This window comes from Balaenoptera borealis (assembly GCF_965194805.1).
Source record: "Balaenoptera borealis genome assembly, chromosome: 1".
NCBI classification, from domain to species: Eukaryota; Metazoa; Chordata; class Mammalia; order Artiodactyla; family Balaenopteridae; genus Balaenoptera; species Balaenoptera borealis.
The window spans coordinates 1,499,646-1,512,530 of record NC_138860.1 but is presented as its reverse complement, the minus strand read 5'-3'; the positions used below and the strand labels follow the sequence as shown (position 1 = coordinate 1,512,530).

At 50.8% G+C, this 12,885-nt stretch overlaps 1 protein-coding gene across 5 annotated transcripts in view; it reads left to right on the top strand.

Moving 5' to 3' along the window:
* The window catches only part of IPO9 (importin 9), a 47,025-nt gene extending 34,887 nt beyond the window's left edge, over window positions 1-12,138 (top strand). For all 5 annotated transcript variants that reach the window (XM_082393044.1, XM_082393041.1, XM_082393040.1 and 2 more), the window contains 10 exons: window positions 4,297-4,523; window positions 6,454-6,602; window positions 7,056-7,184; window positions 7,794-8,069; window positions 8,179-8,345; window positions 8,892-9,025; window positions 10,005-10,127; window positions 10,491-10,595; window positions 10,777-10,853; window positions 11,191-12,138. In XM_082393044.1, coding sequence (XP_082249170.1) covers window positions 4,297-4,523; window positions 6,454-6,602; window positions 7,056-7,184; window positions 7,794-8,069; window positions 8,179-8,345; window positions 8,892-9,025; window positions 10,005-10,127; window positions 10,491-10,595; window positions 10,777-10,853; window positions 11,191-11,301 — 1,498 coding nt within the window. In that variant the 3' untranslated portion in view covers window positions 11,302-12,138. The remainder of the gene's footprint in view (window positions 1-4,296; window positions 4,524-6,453; window positions 6,603-7,055; window positions 7,185-7,793; window positions 8,070-8,178; window positions 8,346-8,891; window positions 9,026-10,004; window positions 10,128-10,490; window positions 10,596-10,776; window positions 10,854-11,190) is intronic.
* The last annotated feature ends 747 nt before the right edge of the window (window positions 12,139-12,885 follow it).

Genomic DNA, 12,885 nt, shown 5'->3' with positions numbered 1-12,885 from the left:
AGTGGTTGAGAATCTGCCTGCTAATGAAGGGGACACGGGTTCAAGCCCTGGTCTGGGAAGATCCCACATGCCGCGGAGCAGCTAGGCCCATGAGCCACAACTACTGAGCCTGCGCGTCTGGAGCCTGTGCTCCGCAACAAGGGAAGCAACGATAGTGAGAGGCCCGCGCACCGCGATGAAGAGTGGCCCCCGCTTGCCACAACTAGAGAAAGCCCTCGCACAGAAACGAAGACGCAACACAGCCATGAATAAATAAATAAATAAATAAAATTAACACAGTTAAAAAAAAATTATTTAAAAAAAAAAGACAAGAAATAACAAGGTTGGTGAGGGTGTGGAGAAAAGGGAGCCCTTGTGCACTGCTGGTGGGAATGTAAATTGGTGCAGCCACTGGAAAACAGTATGGAGGGTCCTAAAAAAATTTAAAAATAGAACTACCATTTGATCCAGCAGTCCCATTTCTGGGTATATATCCAAAGGAAATGAAAACAAGATCTCGAAGAGGTGTCTGCACTCCTGTGTTCATCACAGCATTATTCACAGTGGCCGAGACGTGGAAACAACCTGAGTGTGCATCGGTGGATGAGTGGATGAAGGAGATGTGTGAGTATTCAGTGGACCATAATATAACTCAGCTGCGAGAAGGAGGGAAAGCCTGCCATTTGCAGCAGCTTGGATGGACCTTGAGGGCATGGTGCTGAGTGAAATAAGCCACACAGAGGAAGACAAATGCTGCATGGTATCACTTATATATGGAACCTTTTAAAAAGCCCAACCCTTTGTAAAGGAGAGCAGAAAGGAGGTTGCTGAGCGTGGGGAACATGGAGAGATTGATAAAAGGGTACACGCTGTCGTCGGTCAGATGACCAAGGGCTGAGGATCTAACGTGAGATATGGTGACTGCATCATGTAACGGGACGTAGAAATTAGTGTTCTCACCCAGAAGAAGGTAAACCTGAGATGATGGACGTGTCAGTGACCTGGATGTGGGAAACCTTTCACGCTGTGCATGTACGTCCAGTCACCACAGTGTACATAGCTAACCATTTTATAGGTCGGTCACGCCGCAGTAAAGCTGAGAAGAATTTAAACTTAAAGAAACTTAAAGTTTGCTTAAATTTTATATTACTCTTATAATCAGAAAAAATACGTGACGAGAACTCCCTTTTGTTTAATAGTTTTCAATTCTCTGGCTACATGGGCATTGGTTTTCTGGAAAGGTGTAACAGCTGTCTCTGGAAAAGTGACAAAAGCCATGAACGTGCACAGCAAAGAAATGGACACTCATACCTGTTTATAAAATTTTACATCATGTGTGGAAGAGTGGACCCCAGGTTAAGAGCTTCCTGTGAAGGGATGCTAGCTGTGCGTTCTTTCACAGCCAGGATTCTCCATTTGGCCATTTCCCTCTTCAGTTTTCCAGCCAGTTTCAGTCTGGCTTATATTCTCATCACGTCACCGAAACTGCTCATTCTCATGTCACCAGCAACCCTTTCCTGGTCATCATACCACCTTGGCTTTTCTCTCTTTTACCCCAGTTTTAATATATTCATTCATGTCGTAGTGTATGTATTATTGCAAACTGCCTTAAACCATTTCTGAAACAAGATATTGATTGACAGATACTTCCACTTGTGTCTCATTTCTCTAATCATATTTATGCCAGCCTTTCTCCAGAGCTCCAAATTAATGTATGTGCTTACTGTCTATACCAGGATGGGTATCTTACAAGCACCTGAAAACTAACACATCCACTACTGAGCTTACTGTTTACCACCTCCAGGCCTACCCTACCTGTAGTCCCTGTTATAGTAAAAGTACAGATCTTGTACCTTTAGATCTTATACCTAAAGGTAGAGGTCTGTACTCCCAGAGATGCCAGCTCTCTGCCAGGGCTTGGTTCCTTCGCCTCTCCTCCCTTCCTCCCTCTCCCACTGTGGCTGCCCTGGCTCGTGTGCTCAGCTTCTTGTGCCTGAAAATTAAAACTCACGGCTCTGGTTGTGCTCTTCGAACTCTGGGATACAGGTACCCGGAAGAAAGTCAGAGTATACCGGATGGTCCATGTGGCCACAGGATAAATATAGAGCATTTTCCTGGGATGTCGGTTTTCCCTGAAGACTGTGGGGTAGGGCAAAGAAGAGATTAGGTGTTAGGAGTAATTTGTAAAAAAAAAAAAAAAAAAAAAAACTTTGATATACACTGGCTTCCAGGATAAAGTCTAACCTCCTTAGCATGGCATGGAAGATCCCATATGATCTGGCCAGATGATGCACTCTGTGGTCTCCCAGACTCTGTAAACCCTTAGAATGAGAAGCAGCGGGAAGAGGTAGGGCACCACTCAGTCCCAGTGGCGATGGATGCAGAACCTAGTCTGACGAGCCAAGAGCTGCCCACAGCCAGATGCTGAGCCAGCTCTTAAGGAGGAGTTAGATTAGAGCACGGTGGCATTGAACATAGAGATGTTATAGATGAGGAACTCCCTGACAATCCAGCAGTTATTGGCGCTTTCACTGCCGAGGGCCCGGGTTCGATCCCTGGTTGGGGAACTAAGATCCCACAAGCCGCGCAGTGTGGCTAAAAAAAAAAAGATGTTATGGACCAAAAAACAAAGAATCTGAACAAATCTGAGATTGATGTTATGGACCAAAAAACAAAGAATCTGAACAAGTCTGAGATCTAAGCCCACAGGTTTACTAGTCACTGTGGATCTTTGAACCCAGCAGCTGACACAAATAATATGGTTGTAAGACACTTAAAAATTAAGTTAAGAAAAACCATTTATTGTGAATCTGGGGTCGGGGGGCCTTGTTTCTGCACTAGGTTCTTTTAACATAGAGAAACAATGTTTTTATTGACTTTTATTACCGTTCTGAAAATAATAAAAGTAAAGACTTAGATGATATATATATATATATATGTATTTTTTTAAATCCTATTCAACTGGCTGAAGAACTAAGAACTTTTTTTTTTTTAACTTTTTGGGTTTTATTTATTTATTTATTTATTTATTTATTCATTTATTTATTTATGGCTGTGTTGGGCCCCCGTTTCTGTGCGAGGGCTCTCTCCAGTTGCGGCAAGTGGGGGCCACTCTTAACCGCGGTGCGCGGGCCTCTCACTGTCGTGGCCTCTCTTGTTGCAGAGCACAGGCTCCAGACGCGCAGGCTCAGTAGTTGTGGCTCACGGGCCCAGCCGCTCCGCGGCATGTGGGATCTTCCCAGACCAGGGCTCGAACCCGTGTCCCCTGCATTGGCAGGCAGATTCTCAACCACCGCGCCACCAGGGAAGCCCAGATGATATATTTTTAATAATTGTATCCCATTGGACATGGTAAGCAGCACCCAGTAAATATTTATTGATTGAGTAAGAGGCAAATAAGGTAGAACTATGTATAGAAAACAAACTTTTTTTTAAGAAATAAAATTTCCTTTTTTTAAATTTTTATTTTATATTGGAGTATAGTTGATTAACAATGTTGTGTTGGTTTCAGGTGTACAGCAAAGTGATTCAGTTATACATATACATGTATCTATTCTTTTTCAAATTCTTTTCCCATCTTGGTTATTAAAGAGTATTGAGCAGAGTTCCCTGTGCTATACAGTAGGTCCTTGTTGGTTATCTATTTTAAATATAGCCACGTGTACATGTCAATCCCAAACTCCCAGTCTATCCCTCCCACCCCCCCGTAACCATAAATTCGTACTCTTACGTCAGTGAGTCTGTTTCTGTTTTGAAAACAAACTTTTAAACCCTGCAAATAGTACACCAATTTTGTAAGTATGTGTAAAATGTTTATATACATTGATCTCATCTTAGGATGCAAAAAAACTCCAAAAAGTATAAAATCTTTATAACATGAAAGTTAAATAATAGTCTCCTACTAAATAACAGTTGTATTGGAAAAGATTTAAAAACACTGTTTGGAAAATTATATATATATATATCTTAGGAATGTGACTAAAACAATAGTCTGAGGAATCATAAGTCATTTGACTTAATATCTTAATAATTTGGATGTAACCATGACTGGGATTTGCTTCAAAACGAAATAGAGGGATGAAAGAAATTTTAAAGGAAATAACAAAGACCAAAGCAGAAATAAATTAGAAAACATAGAAATGGTGGTGGTGATAGTTCTAAAAAAAAAGCCACAGAAAGATGTAAAAACTTAATGAGCTCTGGAAGTAGCTTCATAAAGCTTCACTTGTAAATGCTGTAACACGTAATGCTGATTGGAAAAACCAGGAATTGAGGTACCCGCTGGTGAGTAGTTCTTGCTTATTTCTTGCTCGCCAGTTATTGCGACCAGCTGAAAGTCTCGGAGAGCACCCACGTGCTTCAGCCCTTCCTCCCCAGTATCCTGGATGGCTTAATTCACCTGGCGGCTCAGTTCAGCTCAGAGGTCCTCAACCTGGTGATGGAGACCCTGTGCATCGTTTGTACGGTAGACCCAGAGTTCACAGCAAGCATGGAGAGCAAAATCTGCCCCTTCACCATCGCCATCTTCCTAAAGTACAGTAACGGTACGCGCGAGGCAGGTTGCGGGGGGGGGGGTGAGCGGGGCGGGGTCGCGTGAGCGCTTCCCTGGGTCTGATGGTCTTAGCAGTAGAAGCAAAGAATGTGACTTTGAATTTGCGAGAGTAGGGTCGTGCTATAGATCCAGCAGCACTAAACAGCAGAGAACCTATGCCTGTAACTCTCATTGTCTAGTAAGAACTGGGAAGAAAAATAAGGAAGAAAGCTAACCAGCAAGATGTATAATTCAGGACTTTGACAGTAAAGTAAGGGAATTCAGCAACTAAATCAAAAGCTTCCTAAAAGAAGAGGCCTAGAACTATAACTAGAAAAGGAAAAGTGAAGAAGGAGATACATGCAAAGGTTTATGAATAAGGTGTTCATCGCATGTTCTTTATAGTAGCAAAAATTTGGAAATAATAAGAGGTTAATTAATTATATCCATAAAATGGAATGCTTTGCAGCCGTTAATAATCCAACCTCAAAGGAATTGTTAAAGCCATGAGGAAGCGCTCACCTTGTAAGTGAATAGATTGTTTTCCAAAATGCGTAGAATATAACCGCAAGTTTTGGTTTTGCTTTAGAAAAGGATGTATGTGTGGATATGTATATAGAAAAAACACCAGAAGAAAATGCATCAAAATGTTAAGGGTAGTTATCTCTAGGTGGTGGAATTACAGGTGTGTTTTTTCCTTTAATACTTTCCTGCATTTTAAGTTTCTCTGCAGTGAGTGTGTATTAGAAATATTGAGGACATTTGTATCTGAAGAGCGAGTATTGAAGCTTGGAAGGGGGTTGGTTATGTAACATGATGTTGTACTGAACATTTTATTCAATTCATTTTTTTCACTTAAAAATGTGTCCTAAGGAGGGTTCCACACTGCAGTCTTAGACAGTCCTCATTCTCTCCGCCCGTCACATAGTGTTTATTCCATAAATACCATCATTTATTTACCCGTGCTGTTCATGGGCCTCTGGGTCGTTTACAGTTTTTCTCTATTATGGACAGCGCTGCAGTGAACTTTCAGCGTGTGTCTTAGTGCCCTGCACACTGCATACGTTGTCTCAGGCTAGATAGAGGAGGGCGTTTATATTTTTCTTATACATTTTTCTTACATAAAGCAGGTCGAGCTGAAGTTGCATTTCTTCACGAGGCTCTGCTTTTGGAAGGCTTTACCTTTTGCCCTCCAATGGCTTTGCGAGTTCTTGTGCATGGTGCCCACCCCCAGGAGATGTACGTGGTCCTCGTCGACACGTGGGAACCTGGGAAGAGTCAGTGCTTGGGCAGTTTCCGAGACTGATGTCTTCTTAACGAAGTATCAGTGGGGGCTTTTTTTCCCCTTAAGCATTTGTTTTCATAATCAGTCCAAGTTTCACAAGAATACAGACGTTAAAGATTTGTCCCAGAAAAAGAGGCAGGTTTTGTTTTAGGAATAGCTGTTGCTGACTCGTCCCTGACTTCATGAGATCACACACATGCTGTCTCCCAGACAGCTAGCAGCTCTCCCTGCTTTTCCGGTTACTCAGGTGGCCCCAGTAGGTTCCGGGTCAGTGATGTGTAATCAAAGCAGAAGTTGTAAACGTGTGGACACCAAGGGGGGAAAACCGCGGTGGGGTGGGGATGGTGGTGTGCTGAATTGGGAGATTGGGATTGACATGTATACACTGATGTGTATAAAATTGATGACTAGTAAGAACCTGCTGTATAAAAAAACAAACAAACAAACAAAAAACAACTAATACTAAACTTTCTTTGGGTTATTTGTATGGAAATATGTTAATGTAAATGTTTCAGACATTACATGAAATTTCTAAAAAAAAAAAAAAAACAAAGCGGAAGTTGTTCACTTCGGTTAGGGCCAAACAACAGGCAGCATTAAGGCAGAAGCACACACAGACCACCAGGCGGGGGGACTCGTGTTGCCTTCTCCACTTCAGATCCTGTGGTCGCCTCGCTGGCTCAGGACATCTTCAAGGAGCTGTCCCAGATTGAAGCCTGCCAGGGCCCCATGCAGATGAGGCTGATTCCCACCCTCGTCAGCATCATGCAGGCACCAGCAGACAAGATCCCTGCGGGGCTCTGTGCGGTACGGCAGCCGTTACGGGGCCGGGGTGGGGATGAGAGAGCGCGAGCGAGCCCTGCACGAGCCCCCCGCGATCCCACCCCGCGGACGCCGACCAGCAGCGTGATACGTTCACGGGGTGATGTTCCTGGGCTACTTCACCCACAAGGACAGTGGGCAGTTCTCGAGGCTTTCAGAAGGGAGCTCTTGTTCCCAGGGTGCCCTCGGTGATTGGACAGTCCCGTGATGACACTGGCCCTGGCTGTCCAGTCACCCTCTGCCCCCGCCCACCCCCATGGCTTCTCAAGGGGTGAGCTGCCTCCAGGAGACTTGAGAGTACCCCCTGCTGTCTTCTTCTTCCAGAAACGTGCCTTTCATCATGAGCGTCTCTGGGTCGGTGGGTGGGCTCCGCACAGTAAGGATCTTGTTGGGCCCCCTCCGCCCACCCCAGGGGCAAGCCTGACTTCTCTCCTGCAGACGGCCATTGACATCCTGACCACGGTCGTGCGGAACACGAAGCCCCCCCTCTCCCAGCTGCTCATCTGCCAGGCTTTCCCTGTTGTGGCCCAGTGCGCCCTCCGCACAGACGACAACGCCACCATGCAGGTATCTCCGTGCAGGTGTCGCCGCGCCGGCGTCCAAGCCGCGGTGCGTGTGCAGCAGGCGGAGAAGTGGGACGCCATTTCCTGTCTTTGAGATAGAAACCCCTCGAATCTGTGTTTACCCAGAGGGCCCAGGAAGGGTTCCTTCCGGCTGCTAAACACAAGACGTTCTGTGCGCCTCAAAGGTGTGAGCGCCAGCCATCCCGCTGTCTGTGTGGGGCTGCTGCGGCGGCGGAAGAGATTGTAGACGTGCGGGCTATGAAGTCAGCAGAGGGGTCAGCCTTTGGAAATCTGTAGGCAGCGTGGTTGGTGTGAGGTCTGCTTTATTCTCACAGAGACCTGCAGTCCCCCCAGTTACTGCTGTGTCTCAGCTCTGTTTTCTCAGTACCAGAGGTAGAGCTTTACGGTTGGAAACTCCGTTTGCGTGTCCATTCTCCCTTTGATGAGAAGCGCGCGTTTCTGAGCTAGCCGATGCGGCGCAGCAGAAACAGGGTGGTGCGCGCCTGTGTCTGCAACGGCGCGGCCCCAACTCCAGCGGAATGAGCCCCCCAGACCCTGCAGACGGAGGGCTTGTGTGCCCGCGGCTGACCTGGTCCCCTCCCTTGTCTCGCAGAATGGTGGTGAGTGCCTGCGGGCCTACGTGTCGGTGACGCTGGAGCAGGTGGCCCAGTGGCATGACGAGCAGGGCCACAATGGGCTGTGGTACGTGATGCAGGTGGTGAGCCAGCTCCTGGACCCCCGCACCTCCGAGTTCACTGCCGCCTTCGTGGGCCGCCTCGTGTCCACCCTCATCTCCAAGGCGGGGCGGGAGCTGGGGGAGAACCTGGACCAGATTCTCCGTGCCATCCTCAGCAAGATGCAGCAGGCGGAGACGCTCAGCGTCATGCAGGTAAGACGGCCCCAGCCCCAGAGACTCTGGCGAGGAAGCAGCCACGCGGCCCTCTGTCTCCTGCCCGGCTGCCTGAGTCCCTGAAGCCGGCGTCCTCCTGTCCCCCCAGTCCCTGATCATGGTGTTCGCCCACCTGGTGCACACCCAGCTGGAGCCCCTCCTGGAGTTCCTGTGCAGCCTCCCGGGGCCCACCGGCAAGCCTGCCCTGGAGTTCGTGATGGCCGAGTGGACCAGCCGGCAGCACCTCTTCTACGGGCAGTACGAGGGCAAAGTCAGGTGGGGCCTCCTCCTCCTCCTCTGGGCCTTCTGCCTCTTTCCCTGACTTGACGTACCCAGCTGCCCGTTGCATTCCTTTTGCCTCTGTTTCTTTCTGGCTGAACTGTATATTCAAGTAGCTGCCATCTTGAAATTCCCAAAAGATAGTCGTCGCAGGTAGAGCGTGTGTTTTTGATCTCTGCTGGCTAGAGACCCTCCCCTGCCCGCACCTTCACCCAGCCAAGTGCTGCTGGCGGCTGCCTCTTCTTCGTAAACCCAGCTTTCTAACTTTTCATCCTGGACTTTATCCACGGCGTCCCATCACCCCACACTCCTCCTGGCGCGGACGTCGTCGTGCTGCTCACCCACTCCGGCTCTGTTCAAGGACAGCTCTCATCCGACCGTCCTTAGGAACACGAAATCCCCTTTTCAGCCGAACTCTCTTCTGTCCCCTAATTAGTTGTGAAAGCGCTTTCACCCTCCAAGTGTCGGGACATAACTGCTTGTCTCCTTGGAGTGAACTCCGAGGGGGCAGCTGATCGGCCCTTTCTGGCTCTTCCTCGCCAGCTCTGTGGCGCTGTGTAAGCTGCTCCAGCACGGCGTCAACGCGGATGACAAGCGGCTACAGGACATCCGCGTGAAGGGGGAGGAGATCTACGGCCTGGACGAGGGCACCCGCACCCGCTCCAAGTCGGCCAAGAGTGGGTGACGCTGCTCCCCCCACACACACACACCACCACCACCCCCGCCCCCGAGGCTCAGGACACCTGGGCTGGGAGGCGGTTAAGACATGACTGTTAGTGATGGGTTTGATAAGGAGCGGCAGAAAACCCCAGGTAAACAGTGGAGCAGAGCGTGTGGGTCCTGCTGCTGCTGAAAGTGGACAGGGGTCCCGGATACGGGGATCCGCAGCATCCAGCTGCATCCTGGGCCTTGGATGCCCACTTCGGGCGTCTTTGTGTCTGAGTGCCTTTGGCCCGTGCCTCGGTGATGTGTGGGCAGAGTGCAGAGCTGCCTTTTTTTGTTTTTAATTTACCATCTTAACCATTTTTTTTTTTTAATTAATTTATTTTTTCTGCGTTGGGTCTTTGTTGCTGCACGCAGGCTTTCTCTGGTTGCGGGGTGCACGGGCTTCTCATCGAGGTGGCTTCTCATTGCGGAGCGGAGGCTCAGTAGTCGTGGCTCGCGGGCTCTAGAGCGCAGGCTCAGTAGTTGTGGCGCACGGGCTTAGTTGCTCCGCGGCATGTGGGATCTTCCCGGACCAGGGCTCGAACCCGTGTCCCCTGTATTGGCAGGCGGATTCTTAACCACTGCGCCACCAGGGAAGCCCTAGAGCTGCCTTCTTTAACTGCAGGTTTACACTCACCTGTGCTGCTTCTCAAACTGCAAGTCCCAGGGCCTGGAGTGCTCCACCGTATGCAGGTCCCTGGTTTCCAGGCTTTTTTACTGGCAAAACCTGTCTCCTTTAGTCCCTGAAGTCTCTCATCTCTCCTGACTTCTAAGCTCCTGTAACGTGGCACAGAATGAAGTTATTTAATTTTCCGTCGTGCCTTGGGGCTGGGTGTGGTCTGGGCAGTGGAGAGCCAGGGGGCGGTGCGCCGGGCCTGGTGAGCAGGGCTCCCTTGCGGGGGGAGTGGCCCAGGGACAGTCGGACGTGGAGCCTCCTTCCTTCCTTCCCAGACCCTGAGCGCTGGACGAACATTCCCTTGCTGGTCAAGATCCTGAAGCTGATCATCAACGAGCTGTCCAACGTCATGGAGGCCAACGCCGCCCGCCAGGCCGCCCCTGCAGAGTGGAGCCAAGGTGCCCGCACTCCCTGGAGACTGAGCTAGCAGCCAGGCCCCGGGCTTGCAGATGGCTGGCTGGGTGTGCCGAGTCCCCACGGCCCAGACTGATCTCCAGGGTCTGCCTGCAGCACCTCGGGGGTGGCCAGGAGGCCAGCCCTTCCGGCTCTGATTGTTCTGAAGAGCCTCTCGGCCTGTTCTCTCCCCACCAGCACGCTTAGTTTTTCCACTCAGACTTAGTGGGGGATCTGGCCTGGTCCTCTTACCACTGGGGCCCATGGGGCCGCAGCGCAGAAACCCGCGTGGCTTTTGTGTCCTGGCCGGTCTGGGTGTGGGAGGGAGATGCGTGCGTGTGCTCCAGCTGCTTCTCGGCCCCATGCAGATGACTCCAGTGACATGTGGGAGGACCAGGACGAGGACGACGACGAGGAGGAGGACGGCCTAGCGGGCCAACTCTTGTCCGATATTCTCGCCACAAGTAAATACGGTGAGCGTCGAGGCCAGCCCTGCGCACACTGGTACCGAGAACGGGGCGCCCAGGAAAGGGCGAGCGGTGGGCCCACAAGGGACGTGCCTTGGGCTTTTGTACCCCTTGACCTCAGCCATGTGGGCGCTGCCTGCCCCGCGGGGCCCGTGCCCTGACCCTCCCTGGCTTGGTGTCTCTCCAGAGGAGGACTACTACGAGGATGACGAGGAAGACGACCCTGACGCCCTGAAGGATCCTCTCTATCAGGTCGATCTGCAGGTGAGGGTGTCCAGAGACGGCGTCTCGCAAGCAGCAGTGGCTTGAGCACCATTCCTGGCTGACCTCGTCTTGCCCGGTGGGCAGGGCTGGGGGAGGGCGGGGACTCTGCACCCAGGGGCTTCCTACCCCTGCCCGGTGTTGGAATCCAGCTTCCTGGGGCTGTGTCGTCCAAGTCCTAGGGGTGGATTGCAAGGTGTGGTCTTGGGAAATCCCTGTGGGATTCAGTCTCTGGGTTGAACCTTCCCTAGAGCCCCGAACGGGCAAGCATCCCTCGGGGCACTGGCACTAGTGTGAAGGTTCCCGCCCTCAGGGATACCTCCCTCCTCCGTTCCTCCAGGCGTACCTCACGGACTTCCTCTGCCAGTTTGCTCAGCAGCCCTGCTACGTGGTGTTCTCAGGCCACCTCAACGACCACGAGAGGCGGGTTCTGCAGACCATTGGCATCTGAAACGGTCCTCCTCCTGCCCCGCCACACACCGTTTTGCAGCCCTCACTGGCCTTGAGATGCACTTTCTTCTCAGCCTGGAGCGGCCTCTGCAGAGTGACACTGGCAGTACAGACCAGGCTCACCAGTGCCATCACCTAGGAATGCTGGGACAAAGGACATTTCCCAAAGCACCCTGAAGCAGCCCGTCTCTGGACCCTTCTTGTCCCCAGCTGTGCCCGCCTCTGCTCCTAGAGTCCTCTGCTGGCCGGGCCAGAATCATGGTGCCCAGAAGGGTTATGTGTTCATGGATTATTCGGCCTCACCTGAGGAGCACCGGAAGTCACGACCGTTCATATTCTAAAGTGGACCTGTTTCCTTTCGCAGGACGTCTGACGTGTTCAGATAGGAATACCCTCGGGCGAGAATGGTGTTTTCTGCCCCGCACCGCAGACGCGCTGGGTCTCGTAGGAGCGAGGGGAAGCGGCGCCAGGGCCCCCCATTCCTCCTGCGACACTGAGACTCCCCGTCGAAGGAGGTCGTCTTGGTTTTGCCTCGTTGCATGACACAGCCCCTCCCCGACGCTGTTCCTCTGTATACATGCACGCACACGGGATAAGCCAGACAGATGGCAATTTGTTTTTCCTTTTTTAGAAAAAAAAAAATGAGGGAAAAACAGATTTTTTTAAAAAGTCCACCTGACCCAACCATATTTAACATGCCTCTCACACATATCCCCACACCGTCTGATATTCAGAGGCTCCCCCTCTCCCTCAGGAATTCTCTAAGGTGGGTAAGTTGTAGCCCTCAAATTTGCAATGTGTATTTTTCTAGGAGAGTAAAGTAATCTTTACAAATGAATTTAGTCTGCATGGTATAAGGTGTCTCAGCACCTCTTCCTTCTGTTCCTTTTAGAAGGAAAATTAAAATGAGGGGAAAGGCTTAGGTAGAGCTGTGTAGTAGACACCGTTGTGTGTTTTAGCTGACCTAGAGGAAATGATTGATTCTCCTAGTTGGGAATTGTCTGTGGTGGGTTCAAAAGTGAATGAGGATAAGAAATCAGGAGGAGGAAGGTGAATTAGCCCGGCAGCCCCTTTTTTGGTACTGCCCACACCCAGCGCCCCATTTTTAATAGCTGCAGAGTATTCCTTTAGGGTGGTGGTCTCACAGCGGGAAATAGAATATAAACTGAATTTAACTATCTCAAGGAAAGACCACCCCCCCATGGGCATTGATTCTGCGGGGCTGCCTTGGGAGCCTGGGGGACTTGTTGCCACTAGGTGTCCCTGCTGGTCACTGCTCCCCCCCCTGCAGTGGAAAGCCTGGGAGCGGGGTGGTGTGTGTGTGTGTTCCCGAGGCTGCCAACCAGGCCCTGGGCTCGTGCCGCCTCTGACCACTGCTCCTCCTCCCGTGATTCTGGTGAGATGACGCAGGTCTGGCCACTGGTGCTTGGAGACTTGCCCCACGGTTGTAGGTCTGAAGGCAGGGCTCGGTGCTGAAGGTCCACCAGGCCAGGATGTCCCGGATAGGCACAAAGGAGTGGTCTCGTGCCAGCAGTCTGGGAGGCGGGGGCTCCCACACACTGGCCGGGCCTGCTCCCTAGGAAGA